The 16,046-nt window shown below is 31.7% G+C and overlaps 1 protein-coding gene across 1 annotated transcript; it reads left to right on the top strand.

Moving 5' to 3' along the window:
• The first annotated feature begins 274 nt into the window (after positions 1–274).
• Positions 275–16,046, top strand: LOC126748979 (growth/differentiation factor 8). The gene is made up of 5 exons (XM_050458545.1): positions 275–880; positions 10,575–10,808; positions 12,067–12,250; positions 13,185–13,398; positions 14,382–16,046. Exons 1-5 carry the CDS (start codon positions 397–399, stop codon positions 14,544–14,546), a joined length of 1,281 nt encoding a protein of 426 aa, XP_050314502.1. The 5' UTR covers positions 275–396; the 3' UTR covers positions 14,547–16,046.

The raw sequence follows: 16,046 nt of genomic DNA on the forward strand, positions 1-16,046 counted from the left end.
AATATGAGTTAAATATATTTCATCCAAATTTTATGACATAATGTCACGATCGATTGGAGTGGTCTAATAATTTACAGAAATTGAAACACATTATCTAACATCAATATCACAAGATTTATTAATAGTCACCCGAATCTGTATTAAAATACTGCGTTTACTGACTATCATCATTCCGATCAAAAGTAAATATAACAATATTTAATGTTTCCATTTTAGCAAAAGGCTTGATGCCTAAGTTCTTATCGTTTAGCACGTGCTCTGTAATGAAATTCTTAATGTTATCAAATTACCACTACATTACTCTAGTTCCGATAGAGATATATCAGGTTCAAGGTTCAAATGGATCATTCGGAACACAGATGAGCAAGCTGAAGAATAAATGGTGGGGTAAAGTTTATGCTTAAGAGAGAAATTCCCAGCATCAATTTTAAACAATTTGTAAACAAGTTAGTGTGCTTTATCCGTATTTTTTATTTTAAGATGCATCCTGTTTGGTGCGCGTCAGTGCTAATACTTTATACTATAATATTAAGTGGCTGTGGTAAACAAGTTTCATGTGGTATTTTCCCTTCGTCGTTTTACTTTAGGACTGATTTGGGTTTAGAAGAAAACAGTGTTACTGATGCGGAAGTTGATACGGCTGAACCGGTTGCGACTATTAGCGAAGAAGAGTTTACTGCTCTCCGAATAGAGTATATAAAAAACCAAATTTTAAGAAAATTACGTCTTAAGGAAAAACCACAAATTACTATAGGCGATCTTCCAAAACCGGTCATGGAATATGAGAATTTCATTCCTGACCAAGATATGACTATGGTCGGGAAATACAATGATGATTTCTATGGAAAAACCACTCAGGCCATTGTACTGCCCTACGAAGGTAAAATTTACTATGAACTAAAGTTATAAGAATTTAAGTCCTTGTTAAAGTTTGTTTGTAAATTTCTTTCTCTTTCCATGTTAAACTCTTTTCATATTTATCTGAATACAATGGTAACGGCATTCCATTTCAACCCCAAACTATGTTTTTACTTAAAGATTACTGTTGCATAAAAATATGGGATGGGAATGATTTTGAAAAAAATATAATTCGCTTTCAATTTATATTTAGAAAAATTCGTAATTTTAAAGATTCTGTCTGGAGAATCCTAAATATTGGATCATATATCAAAAATATTTTACCAATTTTATAATTGATTGTCTTGATATCAGACTGCCTAATGATTTAATCTTCTGAAATCCTATAATATTGATAGAATCGTTAAAATGATGTACCGCAAGAACCACTAAGTTGTCAAAATGGTGAGAGATTGCCAATTTGACAAAAAGTGAAACGTTCTTACCCATACTGGCAATTCGTTTTTAAATTTTTGAGCACCATCATCATAACTAATCATTAATCAAGAAGAGACCAAAGAATCATTCATCTCTAGCATGGCACCATTTTGTTGGATATCTAAACAGTGACGTAATTTAAATCTTGGTTTTTCAAAATGGCGCCTTTCTGCGATTATAAATTTTCCATCTATAAAATGCAAATTTGGACATTCATTTTTCATTTTGTAAGCCGGTAAAAAAATTACAATAATACTGACGTAATATTGTGGGTGAGTCGAGCTTGCTAATTGTTTTTTTTGGCTCTAAACTCGCTCAAATTGGATCTCCAGACGCGAATACGCGCCATCTTAAAAAGTAAATTGGAAATTGCCGTTTGATATGGAATCTTGAAGTAAATGTCGAATAAAAAAATCGTCTATTTTATTCTATATCCGAGTAGTGATATAATCTTTTAAAATCTGTTATTAGTCCATATTATGATACAATGCAAAACCCACTAACAATTTATTTTTTTTTGTCAGAATGGCGTCCCTCCAACATTTGCGAAGCGACGTAATGTTCCCGGTAAAATCGGCTTTCTCTCTAAAGTTCGGATACAGTTCAAATATGGAGCAGCGTTATTAAATCGAAGTTTCCTAACTGTAGATCACGTCAATAAATTTCGCAGATTTTCTATCTGAGACGGACCTTTTTTTCTTCTATTTACCGACTGTGTTTGGCAACATTTGTTAATTATAATAGTTAATAGTTAGCGAAATTGTGGTGATTAGCGCTTCCTCTCGTGAATTGTACTACTGAGTTATAATTTCAATGAAATTTTAACATGAAACCAGGAGAGAAGCGAGTTTAAAGGAAAAACAGTATAGCTACTGTTAACGCGTTAAGTTTGGCATCACTACTATGCAACTCCCAGCACATCTGCTGGTTGAACCAACATGCGCATTTCCATATTTCACCAGATTGGGTCATTTGGTTCATTTCCTCAAAAATTCTTCAACAATTAAACCACTTATTTTAAGTTCTATAAAATACTAATACTATAACATGACTTTTTTATTCCTCTTTCACGCTCCCGTTACGTGGGTTTCATTTGACAACTTTAACCATCACTCACGATGTGATCATGTGGCAATTATCTGCTCCTTGCTCAGCCGAACTTACCCTATCTAATTACTATTAAATCTAACTTTCCATTTAGTTTTGTTCCAATATAATAATATGCCCAAAAACCCATGTTTGACCTCTCTGTCAAACTTCGAGTTTTTTGCATTCATTAACAAATTTGTGGGAAAGTTTGACAGCAATCATTTATAATCGACTTAAAGTAAAGAAAGGCATGTGTTTCAGTCGCAATTTTCGTGAATGTTGGATGGCTTTTTTCTGAGCAAATTAGCGTAATGAGAAAAACATTTGAATCCACATTTTTGTTTTAGTACGTTTTTAGCATCTATCTTCCTTTTACTTTCTTCATCCGTTGCGTATTAATGTTCGTTACTCTATGCCACCACTCACGAAATCAAACTAATCTATCGCACGAATAGTATACAACATTCCCAACTAGCGAATAAACCAGTTTTGAATGGCGTAGTCTTGTTAATTAGTTTTGATGTCTTTATCCCAATCCAACCTAAACATCCCCATTCGGTAGGGATAAATTCTACGGCGACTATATTGTATAAAACAAATGTTGAATGTCGTTGCATCCGCCTTGCTACTATATTTTTAACTGTCTTTGATATTATGACGAATAATACCATGCCAATACGATTTGGACAGATTATATATCAACAAATTTATTTATTTAATCACGGTATTAAAAGCTCGAACCCAAATACAGATACCCCATTAAAATTAATTATTACAATTTAAATTTATTTAAGGCTATTACTAAAATAAATTTGCTCCCAACAAATATTCAATATTTTTTTTTATTAATAGATATGAATATAATAATATATTTTAAAATATTACGCGATCAATCAAAAATTATTATTCATGGAATGCCCAGATATTTTAAATTGTTTACTTTAGGTTGAATGGTTTTTTTCTTTTTTGATTAATTTTACAAAGTTGACGCAACATCGTTGTTCATTACATTGAAATCGATCGAATTCAAACACATTGCCAACATAGATTTTGCTTTTATCAACGGAATAAATATCCTTAGTTGCATTGCTTCATATTAAGGACTAAGAAGGTTGACTATCCCAAGCTTTTTTTTTAAATTTCATTCCAAATGCCGTAGGGTTAGTCTAATATTTTTTTAATTATTATTAATATTTCTATTTACTTTCAACGTTAAAGACGCTTAATATGATAGCTTGCCGAAATCTTGATACTTATGTGACTATAAAAACTAAACTTTAACACAAGTAAAACTTTCAAGTTTAAAAATTTTCTTGTTAAAGGCTTTAAAAAATCTACAGGATGAATCCCTCCAGTCCAACCGAAATTAATTAACTGAACCTTCTAAAGAAAACAGTCCTGCAAACTTTACTCAAATGCCATTACGGCCCAACTTTTCCAAAAGTCAAAAAGTTTTTTAATCCACCTATACTCCTCTTTATTGCACTACGAGTAATACATTATTTGTGATGATATTTTGTCCTCCTAAATTCTTAAAAGTTGCAGCATCATCTATATTAATATAACAGCTTGTCAGAATCTTGATAGCTCTGTGACTTTAAAAAGTTAGACAGGCCAACGAAATTTTCTTCATCTACAATATACTCCTGTGCCGAACGAATCTCAGTGAATTCATCAGAAATTTTAAAGAAAACAAATTCCCTGTTGTTTTTCTTACCCAAGTAACAGGAAATTTGTTTTCTTTCTAGAAACAAGTAGACCAACATTACTATTGACACCTAGAAGTCTACCTTCGCAATACATAAATGGTCTACATAACATACCCATCACTGTTCCATTCATTGTATAAGAAAAAAAATCTGCAGGGTCATCTCTATGGATATTGCAGGGTACAGAAACTTACTCTCCTAAAAAAACTTATTTAAAATAGCTTGACCTTTTCAAACAAAGAGTCCCCATCGACAGGAGAAACTTTGGAGTTTTTATCTACCGAGCTACGAGATAGCAAAAGTCTTTTTTTATGCCAGAATACATCGTATAAACATTTTCTTATTGTTATACTTATACCTTAATTTACTTAAGCCATAATATGGAATATATTTGTCGTAAGGGCGTGTTGATATACGGGGTGTATATCGACAAGAAGTTTAAGTTAAATGTATGGATGGGAAAATCGAGCTTCGCCGGAAGTCTTCTTTCCTGTTCTGATTTTTTTATTATTCCACAGGTAACATTATCAAAAACATGACTCTGACATGCATGGAAAGAACGAGTGATATATTTTATATTTAAATTGCATGTTTGACATTAAAATATATTAAGACACAAAGTTTATAACCTTAGTGGAACTAACATTTGTAAACAAATGATATATATAAATTATTCTAGATTAGATAATATTAGAGAAATAAATCATCGGGCGTGATGCCCGGCCTTTTTAAGCATGCCGAAATTTCCTAGTGATTATCACGCGTGACACGCGTTTTTCAGAGATTTTTATTCAAATATGGCTTACGCAATCGCAAAAACTAAAAGTGAAACGCGTAAATCCGTTTAGTTTTCAATAATCAGGTATTTCTCATAGACTACAAAAAAAGTTTTACACACGTCAATGAAATGGTACACATGAAAAATCAGTAAATACACAGATATATAAGGGAATAAGTAGATACACAATTTAAGTTAGTAAAGAAATAAAATCACACCATGTCTGAGAAATTATTGCTGATGAACTCATCTGGTGAATAAAAACATTTTTTAATTAGATACTTTTTAATAACAGACTTAAATTCATTTATATTTAGCAATTTTATCGAAGGCGGAAGCCAGTTAAAAAATTTTGGAGCATAGAAACATCGGTGCAGAAGTTGTTTCTTTTTCTTGTGAAATGTTCATGGATACCTCTTTGAGTATTAGGTTATGTTTTACATAGCATAAGCAGTGAAATATGTAAAGACAGGGGACCGTTAAGATATTTTGGTTATAATAAAAGATTGTGTGCAGTCTGCTCTATAATAAATTTTTTGCAATTGTTCTTATAGCCTTTCTTTGAAGACTAAAAATTCTTTTAATATTTGGTGAGTGGCCTCAAGCTAGAAGAGCCTTTAAAAGCCTCGATTCAATGCATGCATAGTATGCAGTTGCAAGTACATTTTCAGAAACCAGCCAAAGTTCTCAATGCATCACACGAGAAGCCATTTTTTTCACACAGTTCATCAGTATGTACATTCCACTGGAGTTTCGTGTCAAGATGAACACCAAGAAATTTATCTGCTCTTGCACTCTCTAAAGCTGAGCCAGAACGTAAGGAAAAATAAAGCACTTTGGTTTTAGAACGATTAAGATTCAATTGATTAGCAGTCACCCATTCTGTAACCTTTAAGTGTATCTCCCTCATGATTGCTTCCAAATCGCTCAGTGTCTTACTTTTCCTGGTGACAGTTGTGTCGTCTGCAAAAAGAACCAGGCCGGCACTGGGGTCACAGATTCCAAAATCAATAATGTAGATCAGGAAGAGCAGTGGCCCCAGCACTGATCCTTGAGGAACACAATAAAAAAACATTCTCGAGTGTTGATAATTTACCGTTAATGTCTACTATTTGCTTAGATTAGCTTGCGTTAGATACGATTTAATGAGATTTCTGCTGTTTTGATCAAATGTATAATGTCATAACTTTTCCACAAGCAATCTGAAGGAGACACAGTCAAAGGCCTTGCTCAGATCGCAAAATAAGGCACCCGTGGATTCCCCATTTTTAAAGCCTGAATATATAATTTCGATAAGCTTATTTTTTGCCATTGTGGTTGACATTGAGGATCTGAAGCCAAACTGGCTAGAATTAAATAAATTATTTGATTCGTAATAGTTATCTATTCTTGATTCGCAGTTGTCAATAACCTCTGTGGGTCCCTTTTTGTGTATGGTCACTACTCTAGATATCTTTAGTACTGATGGAAAAATTGAGTCTCTAATACATAAATTAATTAATTTTGTAAGTGGATATACTATGATATTAGTTATGCTTCTTAGAATCTTTGTGTTTAAACCAAAATAGTCCTGTCTAGCTTTATTTTTGAGATGCTTAATTAAATCTCTGACTTTAATGAAAGATACTTCATGAAATTGAAAATTTAACCTTTCTAATACAGGCGAATGTGCGTCTACATATGAATGGATATATTAATCAGATGGAGCTTTACTCACAGGCAATTTATTAAAAGGGTGCGTGGAATATCAGCAAAGAAACTATTTACATAATTTGGGTCAAATTCAGCTTTATTTTTTTGCATATTATTTCTTAAGTTAGAAGAATTTTTGAGTACATCCCATACGGCTTTGTGGTTATAATTATGTTTGTGTAAAAATTTATCATTTGCCCTTGCTATTGCTTTTTATTTTTTACTATAATATTTTCTAGTTAGTATTAGTGATTATGCTTCTTTTTTAAAGCATTCAGTCAGTTTGGGCACTGACCTTCTGGTTTTTCTTGGCGATGAGATTTTTGCCTTTGAACATCTAATCAGGTCTAGCTCTAGTTGATGACCCATATTAGGACGAGAGAACTTGATATAACAGATAAATAACTGTTAGGTAATTAACTATTCTTGAAAAAACTTGGTTCACTAAGTTTGAAGAAACTACAAATGGTACTGTAATTATTAGTAGTCATGACTTCTATGCTTCACTTTTGTAACGAAAATCAATTCCCTCTCGTTTCTTTTTAATTGAATTCCACCTTACTATTACTCACAAGGGAGATCATAAAACTAATTGAGACCTTTAAATTATACATCTTCATGAAGCCATGTGCATAAGACATGTATAATATTTACTGCTCTATATACTCTCTACTGCGTAGAGTAATATACATTTTGTTAATTAAGACTTTCTATTATTTTTTATTTTTAATGCTTTACCTTATTAAAATCTTTGTTGCAATCTACGAAGCAGACATGATTTCAGCACCTCTACAAAAAGTCACATTATAGCATAAAATATATTTTCGCATGGAGATTGGTCAAATGCCTTTAAACAAGTGGCAGAATATTGACAAATTGCAATCAGTTAGGATCTGTATTCGCCACAGATGTATGACCAATGATTTTGCTTAAGTCATAATTTTACCAGTAATAAATATAATTTTAGCAAATTTTGGCATTAGTTACTTTTGCAGAAGTGCTGGAAATAATTGTTTGACAGCATCTTTCAGAAGTTCAATTAAGTTTTTTTTTACTAATTGATATTTATTTATGGTAAAATTGTTGCTAAAGTTAACATTCCTATTACATTGGGAAATGTTACCGCCAATGTGTAATTACTAAAATATCGGCATTCTACTTCCTACTGTTCTTCTGTAATCAATAAAGACTTTGTACGCGTTTCTGAAAATCATATTTAATTTTCCACATTTTTCCGAGAACTATTTGTATCAAACTCTGATAATGTTAAATGCGCATTCTAAAAATGGTGCCAATAAGTAATTTTTATTAATTAGTCTACAAAAATACAGCAAAAAATATGTTATTGTTTTATTAACCTTTTATTAATTGATACAAAACAATATTGTATTAACTATCGATATTTTAATGTAAACAAAATAAATCATTTTAAACAATATCTTTACCCAGATGATTTGAATTTATATTTTTAAGGTAGGGATTCAAAACTTGAATTTGCACATGGTCAGCACCCCTAATAAATGTGAAACAGATTTTTTTTGGTGTTGTTTTTAACGGAATGTCAAAATGAAAAAAAAAATCTTAGTTATTTAATCCCCACAATAATTCTTTGGAATTTAAATCACAACACTCTTATTTGCCCAAATAAATAAAAAATGAAATGTGCATATATGTATGTATGAGTATAACAAGCTACTAAAATTTTTTTATGAGACAGATGGGGAAAACATCGCGACTTAAAAACCGATAAACAATATTATGAAACGCACGATATTTGCAATGTTGGCGAACCTGTGTGACGCTACCCTTCTAAACACTATCAGAACTATCCTACCAATGGCATCATGAATTTATAAAAAGATTAATTTTTTTTCATTTTCACATCTATAAAGGTAAAGAACTTTTGAAAATTTGATACCGTGTATTATGCATGTGTTGATTTTGGTAAAACAGTGTATGCATGTCGGTGGATCGTTCGCTGATGTTTTATTCTGTTCATTGTTAAGAGAAAAAGTTATTTTTAGTTTGATCTCTGTATGCTATGTAAAACGAAAATCGTAAAACAGAAATTTGTAATTTTTAAATCAATTCTACCAAGTCTGCTGTTAAAAAACTACCATAAAGCACATCCTCATAGGCCATAATGGACAAAACTAAAATAAATTGCATAAAAAGTACTTGGTTTTTGGTGGTATATGCATATTTAAAATTTGGTAGATTTCTCTATCGTATGTACGCAATATTTAATTTATGTTTTACGTCAGCTTGAAATGAGAGTTCACTTAACTTTAGTAACATTAGTAGAGGTATATCATCTGTTTTGGCGTTAAGGTTTTCGGATATCAGCTACTAATAATAAAGAATATCCAAAACCTAAAATATGTAAGGCATAGTTTCTGTTTGGTTTCCGAGTTCCTCGTTTAAATTGATGACTTTCTTCAAATGTATTGATTTCATCTAAATCTTCATTCAACTTTGTTTTCGCAGTCTGTAGCTCATATTCGGAAAAAAATTATAACTAAATCTTTGAATCGTCTGCACCATACTGTTGCAGTTTACAATGTTATATATGAGTAGGCATGTCTACGACATAGAGAACTTTGTGGTACGCCCTGAGACATATAGGTAAATAAAATGATTTGGGTATTTGAAAATTACTTTTATTTTCAGTTCAACACAATGAGAGCGATTCTAAACATAGGAAGAAGACAAAATCTATGCAATATCCTGATGGGTCAAATTATTTTAATCTTGCATTTAATGACTAAGGGTATCAAAAGTCGTACTAAAATCTAATACACCGAAACACGTACAAATTTTTGTTTCTGCATCTTTACAAGCATCACTTATCAAAATTACGAGATTAGTAGATGTGCTATAATTTTTCTAAAGATTGACATTTCGTAATAATACGCGCTAAGATACAAAATGAAGAAAGCTCTCTGTATATTATGCCCTTTACAAAATTTTTTATAATGTGCTACTCTATTATTGGACTCAACATTAAAGATTGCTTCTAAATAACGAAATATCAATTTTCTAAAATACATTTAATAGAAGCTTTATAGAAAATGATAAACACAGCTTTCAATTCTCGAAATTCCATCCTCTCCGGAAGCGTTTGCATGTATGAGAATTATTGATAATATTTAAACAGATTGAAAATTTTACTCGTTAGTATGTCCAGGGTGCTTTTTGCTCATTTAGAGAATAATTTTTCTCTAGAAGTTGTGTCGGTTCAACTACCAAGGCAAGTTATGACCATCATTTTGAAAGTTTTTTAAGTTTACATTTTTATAATCTGTAAAATTAATTATCCTACTTACTGATTCTTTTTAAATTAAATAAAATTTGGCATGCACTGAACAATGGTATGATATTTCTTCTGAAACGAGAGCAGGGCTGCTATTTTTCAATAAAAGCTCGCTGTCCCTAATTATAAGATCTATTATATATAGCCTACTGTGTAATTAATGCGAGTACTTATTTATTATTTTTTTATACTTAATTCAACTCTTTAATTGAGATGATTCTAAAATATTCAAAGAAACCTTATTCATGTATAAAAGTTGTTTCTGGGTCAATCGATCATCCTGACGACTTCCAGGTACAACAAAGCCTGTTCACCTTAGGCTTTACAATAAAACTACGCCTTTCGGACAACCAAGATTCTGAATGACGACATGTCTTTCATTGCTGAAGACCAGATGGTCTATTTTCCGGGCGTTCTTTTACACAAACGAGGCGACAGTCAAGTATAGCACGTCTATTTTAGTTACTGCTTGTACCCACTTGACCAACATCCACACAGGCGGTTAGTAAGGATTTATATAGGAGATATCTAGAAATAATAAATATTCGATTGCATATTGATTATTACTACTACTCTAATAAACCATGCCTAACAATTTCAATTTAACAATTATTTGATTCTGTTTCCAAAAAAGCTAATTGAATATTTTCTTTTTCAGATGAAGCCAAATGTTTTCGAAAAGTCCACTATCCATCAGCCTGTTTGCCATTCCAAATGCCAAATGACATCCATTCCTCAGATGTAAGCACTGCTGAGTTATGGTTTCACAAGAAAGCTGATATTATGGATAAGCACAATCAAACGTTTATTATTTCAGAAGTGGCGCACTGGGATAAAAACAAGAGTTTTCAGAAGACTAACCCTGTCGCTATTCAAGATACCAGCATAACAGGTAAACGAAATTTCGTCATTATGTATTATAATATATTCAGTTGAAATTGCATATTCATTTGACTGCTGATTTCTAGATACTTTTAAAGAGTTGCTTAAAATGATTATCCAGGGTAAGCAACAATTACCTAAGCGACCAGCCTTGGTTTAACTATTTGTTGTTTTTATTTGGCCTGCTATCAACTCTTGTTTTATGGGCATTTCCAACTGAAATCTCGTTACCAACCGTAACATGCCATCTAGATAAGACGATCGGTATGACGCTTGGTCATCATCAAGTGCCATCTGTTTTTCTCTTGTCTAGTACTCCGTCCGTAATTCTCCACTTACGTGAGCGACGACACATTTAATAATATGTTACTATACTTTAATAAGCCGCCATTGCCTTCCTCTTTATATTTATGTCGGCGATGCCCGAATAGACGAGTCTTTGCAGTTTAGCAAATGTCTGAACATTCGTCACCTTTGACCACAATACCGGCTCAATTAATATAATTCAGTAATCTCCACGCATGTATTCTTATCTTTCATGGAACCGACATACGCTTGCAGACTGTCTTCACACATTTTTGCGATGATAGATAGGATCTTTTTGACAGCGTTCTGAGTCACCTCTCCTCTCCTGTCCGGTTTCCACCGACTGGCCCATTCTGTAAGCATATTGGTAGATAATCATTATCGACCCTTCTTTTATGCAACTGTCAATAATGCTTTCTGCAGTCTTCATTCTCATTGGAAATAAAATATGTGTGTCAAATAAGAAACGAATCAGGTAATTTTGAAGATTGTAATATCTCCCATTACTTTGTCTTTATGACGATAGAATATAAGCCCAATCACCCCCTGCCACTCTTCTGTTGATTTTCCAGCTTTGGTTGTGTCAGCCCATATCAGTGGGAAAACGAAGGTATCAAAAAGAAATTCGACTATTTGTTCTTTGTTAGACGTCTATCTTTTATACGTCTTTTTTAAATACATTAAACGTAATTGCTTTACCAAATAATACATTTGTAATATAATATTAAATACAATATCATTATTATTTTCTATTTATGTTTATACTTCTCACAATATTTTGCGTGTCAGTTCAAAGTGCAAATAGGGGGTGTATTATAAAATGATAACACCAATTAAAAAATCCTTTATACAAGCAAATATCTGAGGCTGGCCTTGTCACGATATGTTCAATTTACGATAACAATATATTTACCAAATTCAATAATAGATTATTTTTTCTCATATTGAGTGTATCCTTCTAGATGGCTGGCTGAAAGTAGATGTAACATATGTAGTTAAAAAGTGGATGGACTACCAGGAGTCGCCTATTCATGCCTTAAATGTATTGTGCAAAACCTGCGGATTGGACAAGTCTTTGTCACCTATATCATTTTCTGGGGATATGAAACCATTTTTAATCATTTATACGCACTCGCAAAAAAGAAGGTTAGTATACTTTTAAATGTTTTATGTTAAGAACATTTATCTCAGATATGTATTTCTCTTGACATTAATAACTTCTTAATAGCGCATTTTGGTCCATTGCATGCTTAAGCGTTGAGATTATTGTATACAGGTCTGGCCAAAGCAGATCGTAGAAGAGATGAAAAAAATATTTACCCTTTCAGCGGTGAACGCAAGTGAATAATTAGTGAAGCATTATGGTTCTTTAACTTAAAGGGTTACCTATGATTTTCTGTGGCATGGGTATTTCAGGGTCCATAAAAGAATTTGGCCTGCCATATGTTGACTGAATTAGATTTTCTATATAAAAGCGCTTCACTGAGGGAAACTTTTTTTTGACGACAGTCTGAATAGGCCGACAAGATTGGAGCATCTCTAAAGCGATTTATCTGAAAATATTCTACACGCATATCCATGCTGCACACGTAATTGAAAGCCATCATAAAAATTCAATCAATCTGTCTGTAAATGTGTAATTTAAGCTTGTCAGAAAAGATTAGGGTTTCAAATAAACATATTATATTTTCGTACATGCCAGCCAAACAGTATGATTATTTATAAAATTTTAATCAGCAGTTGATAACAAACGGATGCCAAATTTGTGGACTTCTATTAAAATAACAGCTGAAATCTAAATATGATAAAATTTACATATACATATTTTTTTAATCGACAGAAAGGCTAAGTATACGGAAGCAGATCATCACTTTATATAAAAAAATTTATAATATAAAATAACTTATTATAAAAAAATTGTGCCCTGAGATGATTCCAGCCTATCTGTCCCGGGATAATCTTTTTAGCTAGAGAGGCAAAGCATAGTACAAGTCTCATACATTCCATTCCCGTATATTATCTACCTATAATTTATTTAATTACTTACGATAAAATATTCATAATATTTCATTGGTTTCAGATCTTTTATGCATCGCCGCCAAAAACGGTCTTCAGAATGCAGAGATTCGCCAAACGAGTGTTGCAGAGAGAGTTTATACGTTTCCTTCGCAGAAATCGGATGGAGTAACTGGATCATCAAGCCTGAAGGTTACAACGCATATTTTTGCAGAGGTTCTTGCACAACACCAACTGCGGTGATGAATAGTGCAAGTCACCACAATAGTATATTACAAGTAAGTTAGGAAAAATAATTTTAATCTCTATATCCGCTCATATCTGCCCTCAGAGTCGCTTTTCCAATAGAAACATCAAATTCGTTTTCTAAAAATACTCTTGATAGGAAACAAACAAAGGGCGGGGTTGCTTTTATATTCAAGTCCAAAATAGGCGGTACTTCAACGCTTATGGTGATTATGGGTCGCTGTCAAGCCTTGATAAGGAACAATCTTGCATCTCAAATGAGATTGGCAGGGTATTTCAGAATTTCAATTTTTTTTTCGTTGGGTAGAAGAATGGCTTGAATTCAGTTTAAAAAAAATTAGTTTGTGCAGATGCTGTCATTTTCTTCAATCTTACCAGTCGTTAATGTTCACAAAACTGTAGATCCATCTCGTATTGTGATATAAGCCTGTACCTAAAAATTTGCATATTTAGCTTCCTTATCTAAAGAAAATTCATGGCAAGTGCCTTAAAAACTTTTAAAATATTTGGTAATTTTTCAGATTAGAGGTAGTTTCACGGGATATGTGATTATTACTGCCTCTATGATACAAACTATTTTTAATGGCTAACATTGGTGTTCAGTATCTTTGTTCAGAATTGGGTACCCTCTTTGGACTATGAAACAGTGTTTACCTTCCAATTTCCTTGATCCGAATTATTGGACAAAAATATAAATCGTCATACTGAAAAGAGTTAAAACTAACTCCCATATCCGGTAGCAAATACTCTCTGTTTAATAACTGCAAAAATTCTTTAAGAAATGTAAACTGCTCAACATTACAAAAAAATCTCAAACAAAATAATAAGATAAATGCTTTTGGAAATATGAAAACCTCTGACAATCTCCAATTATATAGTAGCTTAGCTTTCTACTACAGGATTCCATATGAAATCGCCCCAGTTAGGAGTTTTTTTTGTAAATTTACTTTGGAATGATTTAAAACAACTGATTCGTTTTAATATGTCGATCTTAAATAAGTTTTTTAATTTTTAGAAAGTAATGGGAAAAAACAACCAAAGGGGTTCCAGACCAGAATTAACTCCCTGCTGTGCAGCTACACAGTATCAGCCTTTACAGTTAGTTTACATGGATGGTAACAAGACGCTGACGACGAAGTTACTTTCAAATATGATCGTAGAAACATGTGGATGCATGTAGCTTAAATAAATGTAGGGAAGAAGTAAATGGAAGTACTTCTACGTTTGAAATTAAGTATGAAGAATGGTTCGACTGAAAAAACTGGTAGGCGGGGCAAATACTGGTTGGATTGTAATTGAATGCTTCTTAAAAAATTTGTGATGTTATAGTTTTAGTTTTAGAAGAAAACTGTTTATATGACATGGTTTATGGCTTATATAGCTGGCTATATAAACCGGATGACCGTGATTTAAATGACATAAGCGACCGTTGTTAGTAATTTTGGTGATAAAGTCACCTTAAGAGCATTAATCACTATGTGATAAAAACCATTAAAATTTGATTTATTCTAAGGTATCCAAAAAATTTGTAAAAAAATAATGAACTATATAGTAAACAGTATTTTTAGTAAATATATTTTTTTAGAAAAAAGTAAAAAATAGCTTAAAAAAGTTTAATTTGGTGGATTTTTGAGTAGTTTGAAGAAAAACGTTGTTCCAATAAGTTTAAATACACAAATAGTTTTTTACTATTCATATAACTTTTTATTACAAGCTAATATTTTATATATAGGGTGTCCTACATATTATGAACCGCTCTATATATAACTGTATGAATCCAGATTGTCTCTCAGGTTCTCAGGTTGATAAATGCCATACGCCGTACATCTCACTCACACTAAATTACTATAAAAAATAGCAAATATTTATTGTTTTCAGTTATTGCTTATCATTAAATATAAGAAATAAAAAAGGAGTCCAAATTATTTTTAATTATTACCAGGTCATTTGTATATTGATTACTATATCGACCTATTCCCCTCAAGGGGTTATAGAGGAGGTCGTTAACTGCAAATTGAACGTAATAATGCCTTATGCAAAAGTAAACACTGAGATATTTAAATTTATTAAAGTTGTTTATTTATCAACTTAATATGCTCTGTATCAATTTTATTATAATATTTAAAATTCCAGGGAGAAATATCACTTTGTTACAAGATAAGACAAGACTGAAAGTAAGCAATTAAAATATAATGAAAAGTAAGTAAGTTTAAAACTGTTATTTTCTAATCAGCTACTCAAAGATCCATTTTGTTAAATATGAACCTTAGAGTAAAAAAGTTTAAATATTTTGGCGGGCCCAAATTATATATTTTAAAATGTATACAAATTATGATACAGTGTAAAGCAGATAATTTATAGTAATTTAAATTCTAAGTAAATGTTCTTTCCTCCGTTTTGAATTATTTAATTAATACCATTGCAAATTCAATATTTTTTTAATGGCTGCAAGTAAGCTTACATTTTTCTGGTTTACACTGTCAGGTTTGTATTGTTTGTAAATTATTATTTAAATATTAGTTAACTCGAAAAATAGCAATAATACTTAATTTAAGACTGGTTAATCACGCAGGCGTGAATTAGACCAGCCATCAATAAAATTAGGATTTTATAATATATTATGTACTAATATTTTATGTTTTTATATGTTTGTATAAAATGTATTCAGTAAAAACTAAAA

The sequence above is a fragment of the Anthonomus grandis genome, chromosome 22 (assembly GCF_022605725.1).
Source record: "Anthonomus grandis grandis chromosome 22, icAntGran1.3, whole genome shotgun sequence".
NCBI lineage: Eukaryota > Metazoa > Arthropoda > Insecta > Coleoptera > Curculionidae > Anthonomus > Anthonomus grandis.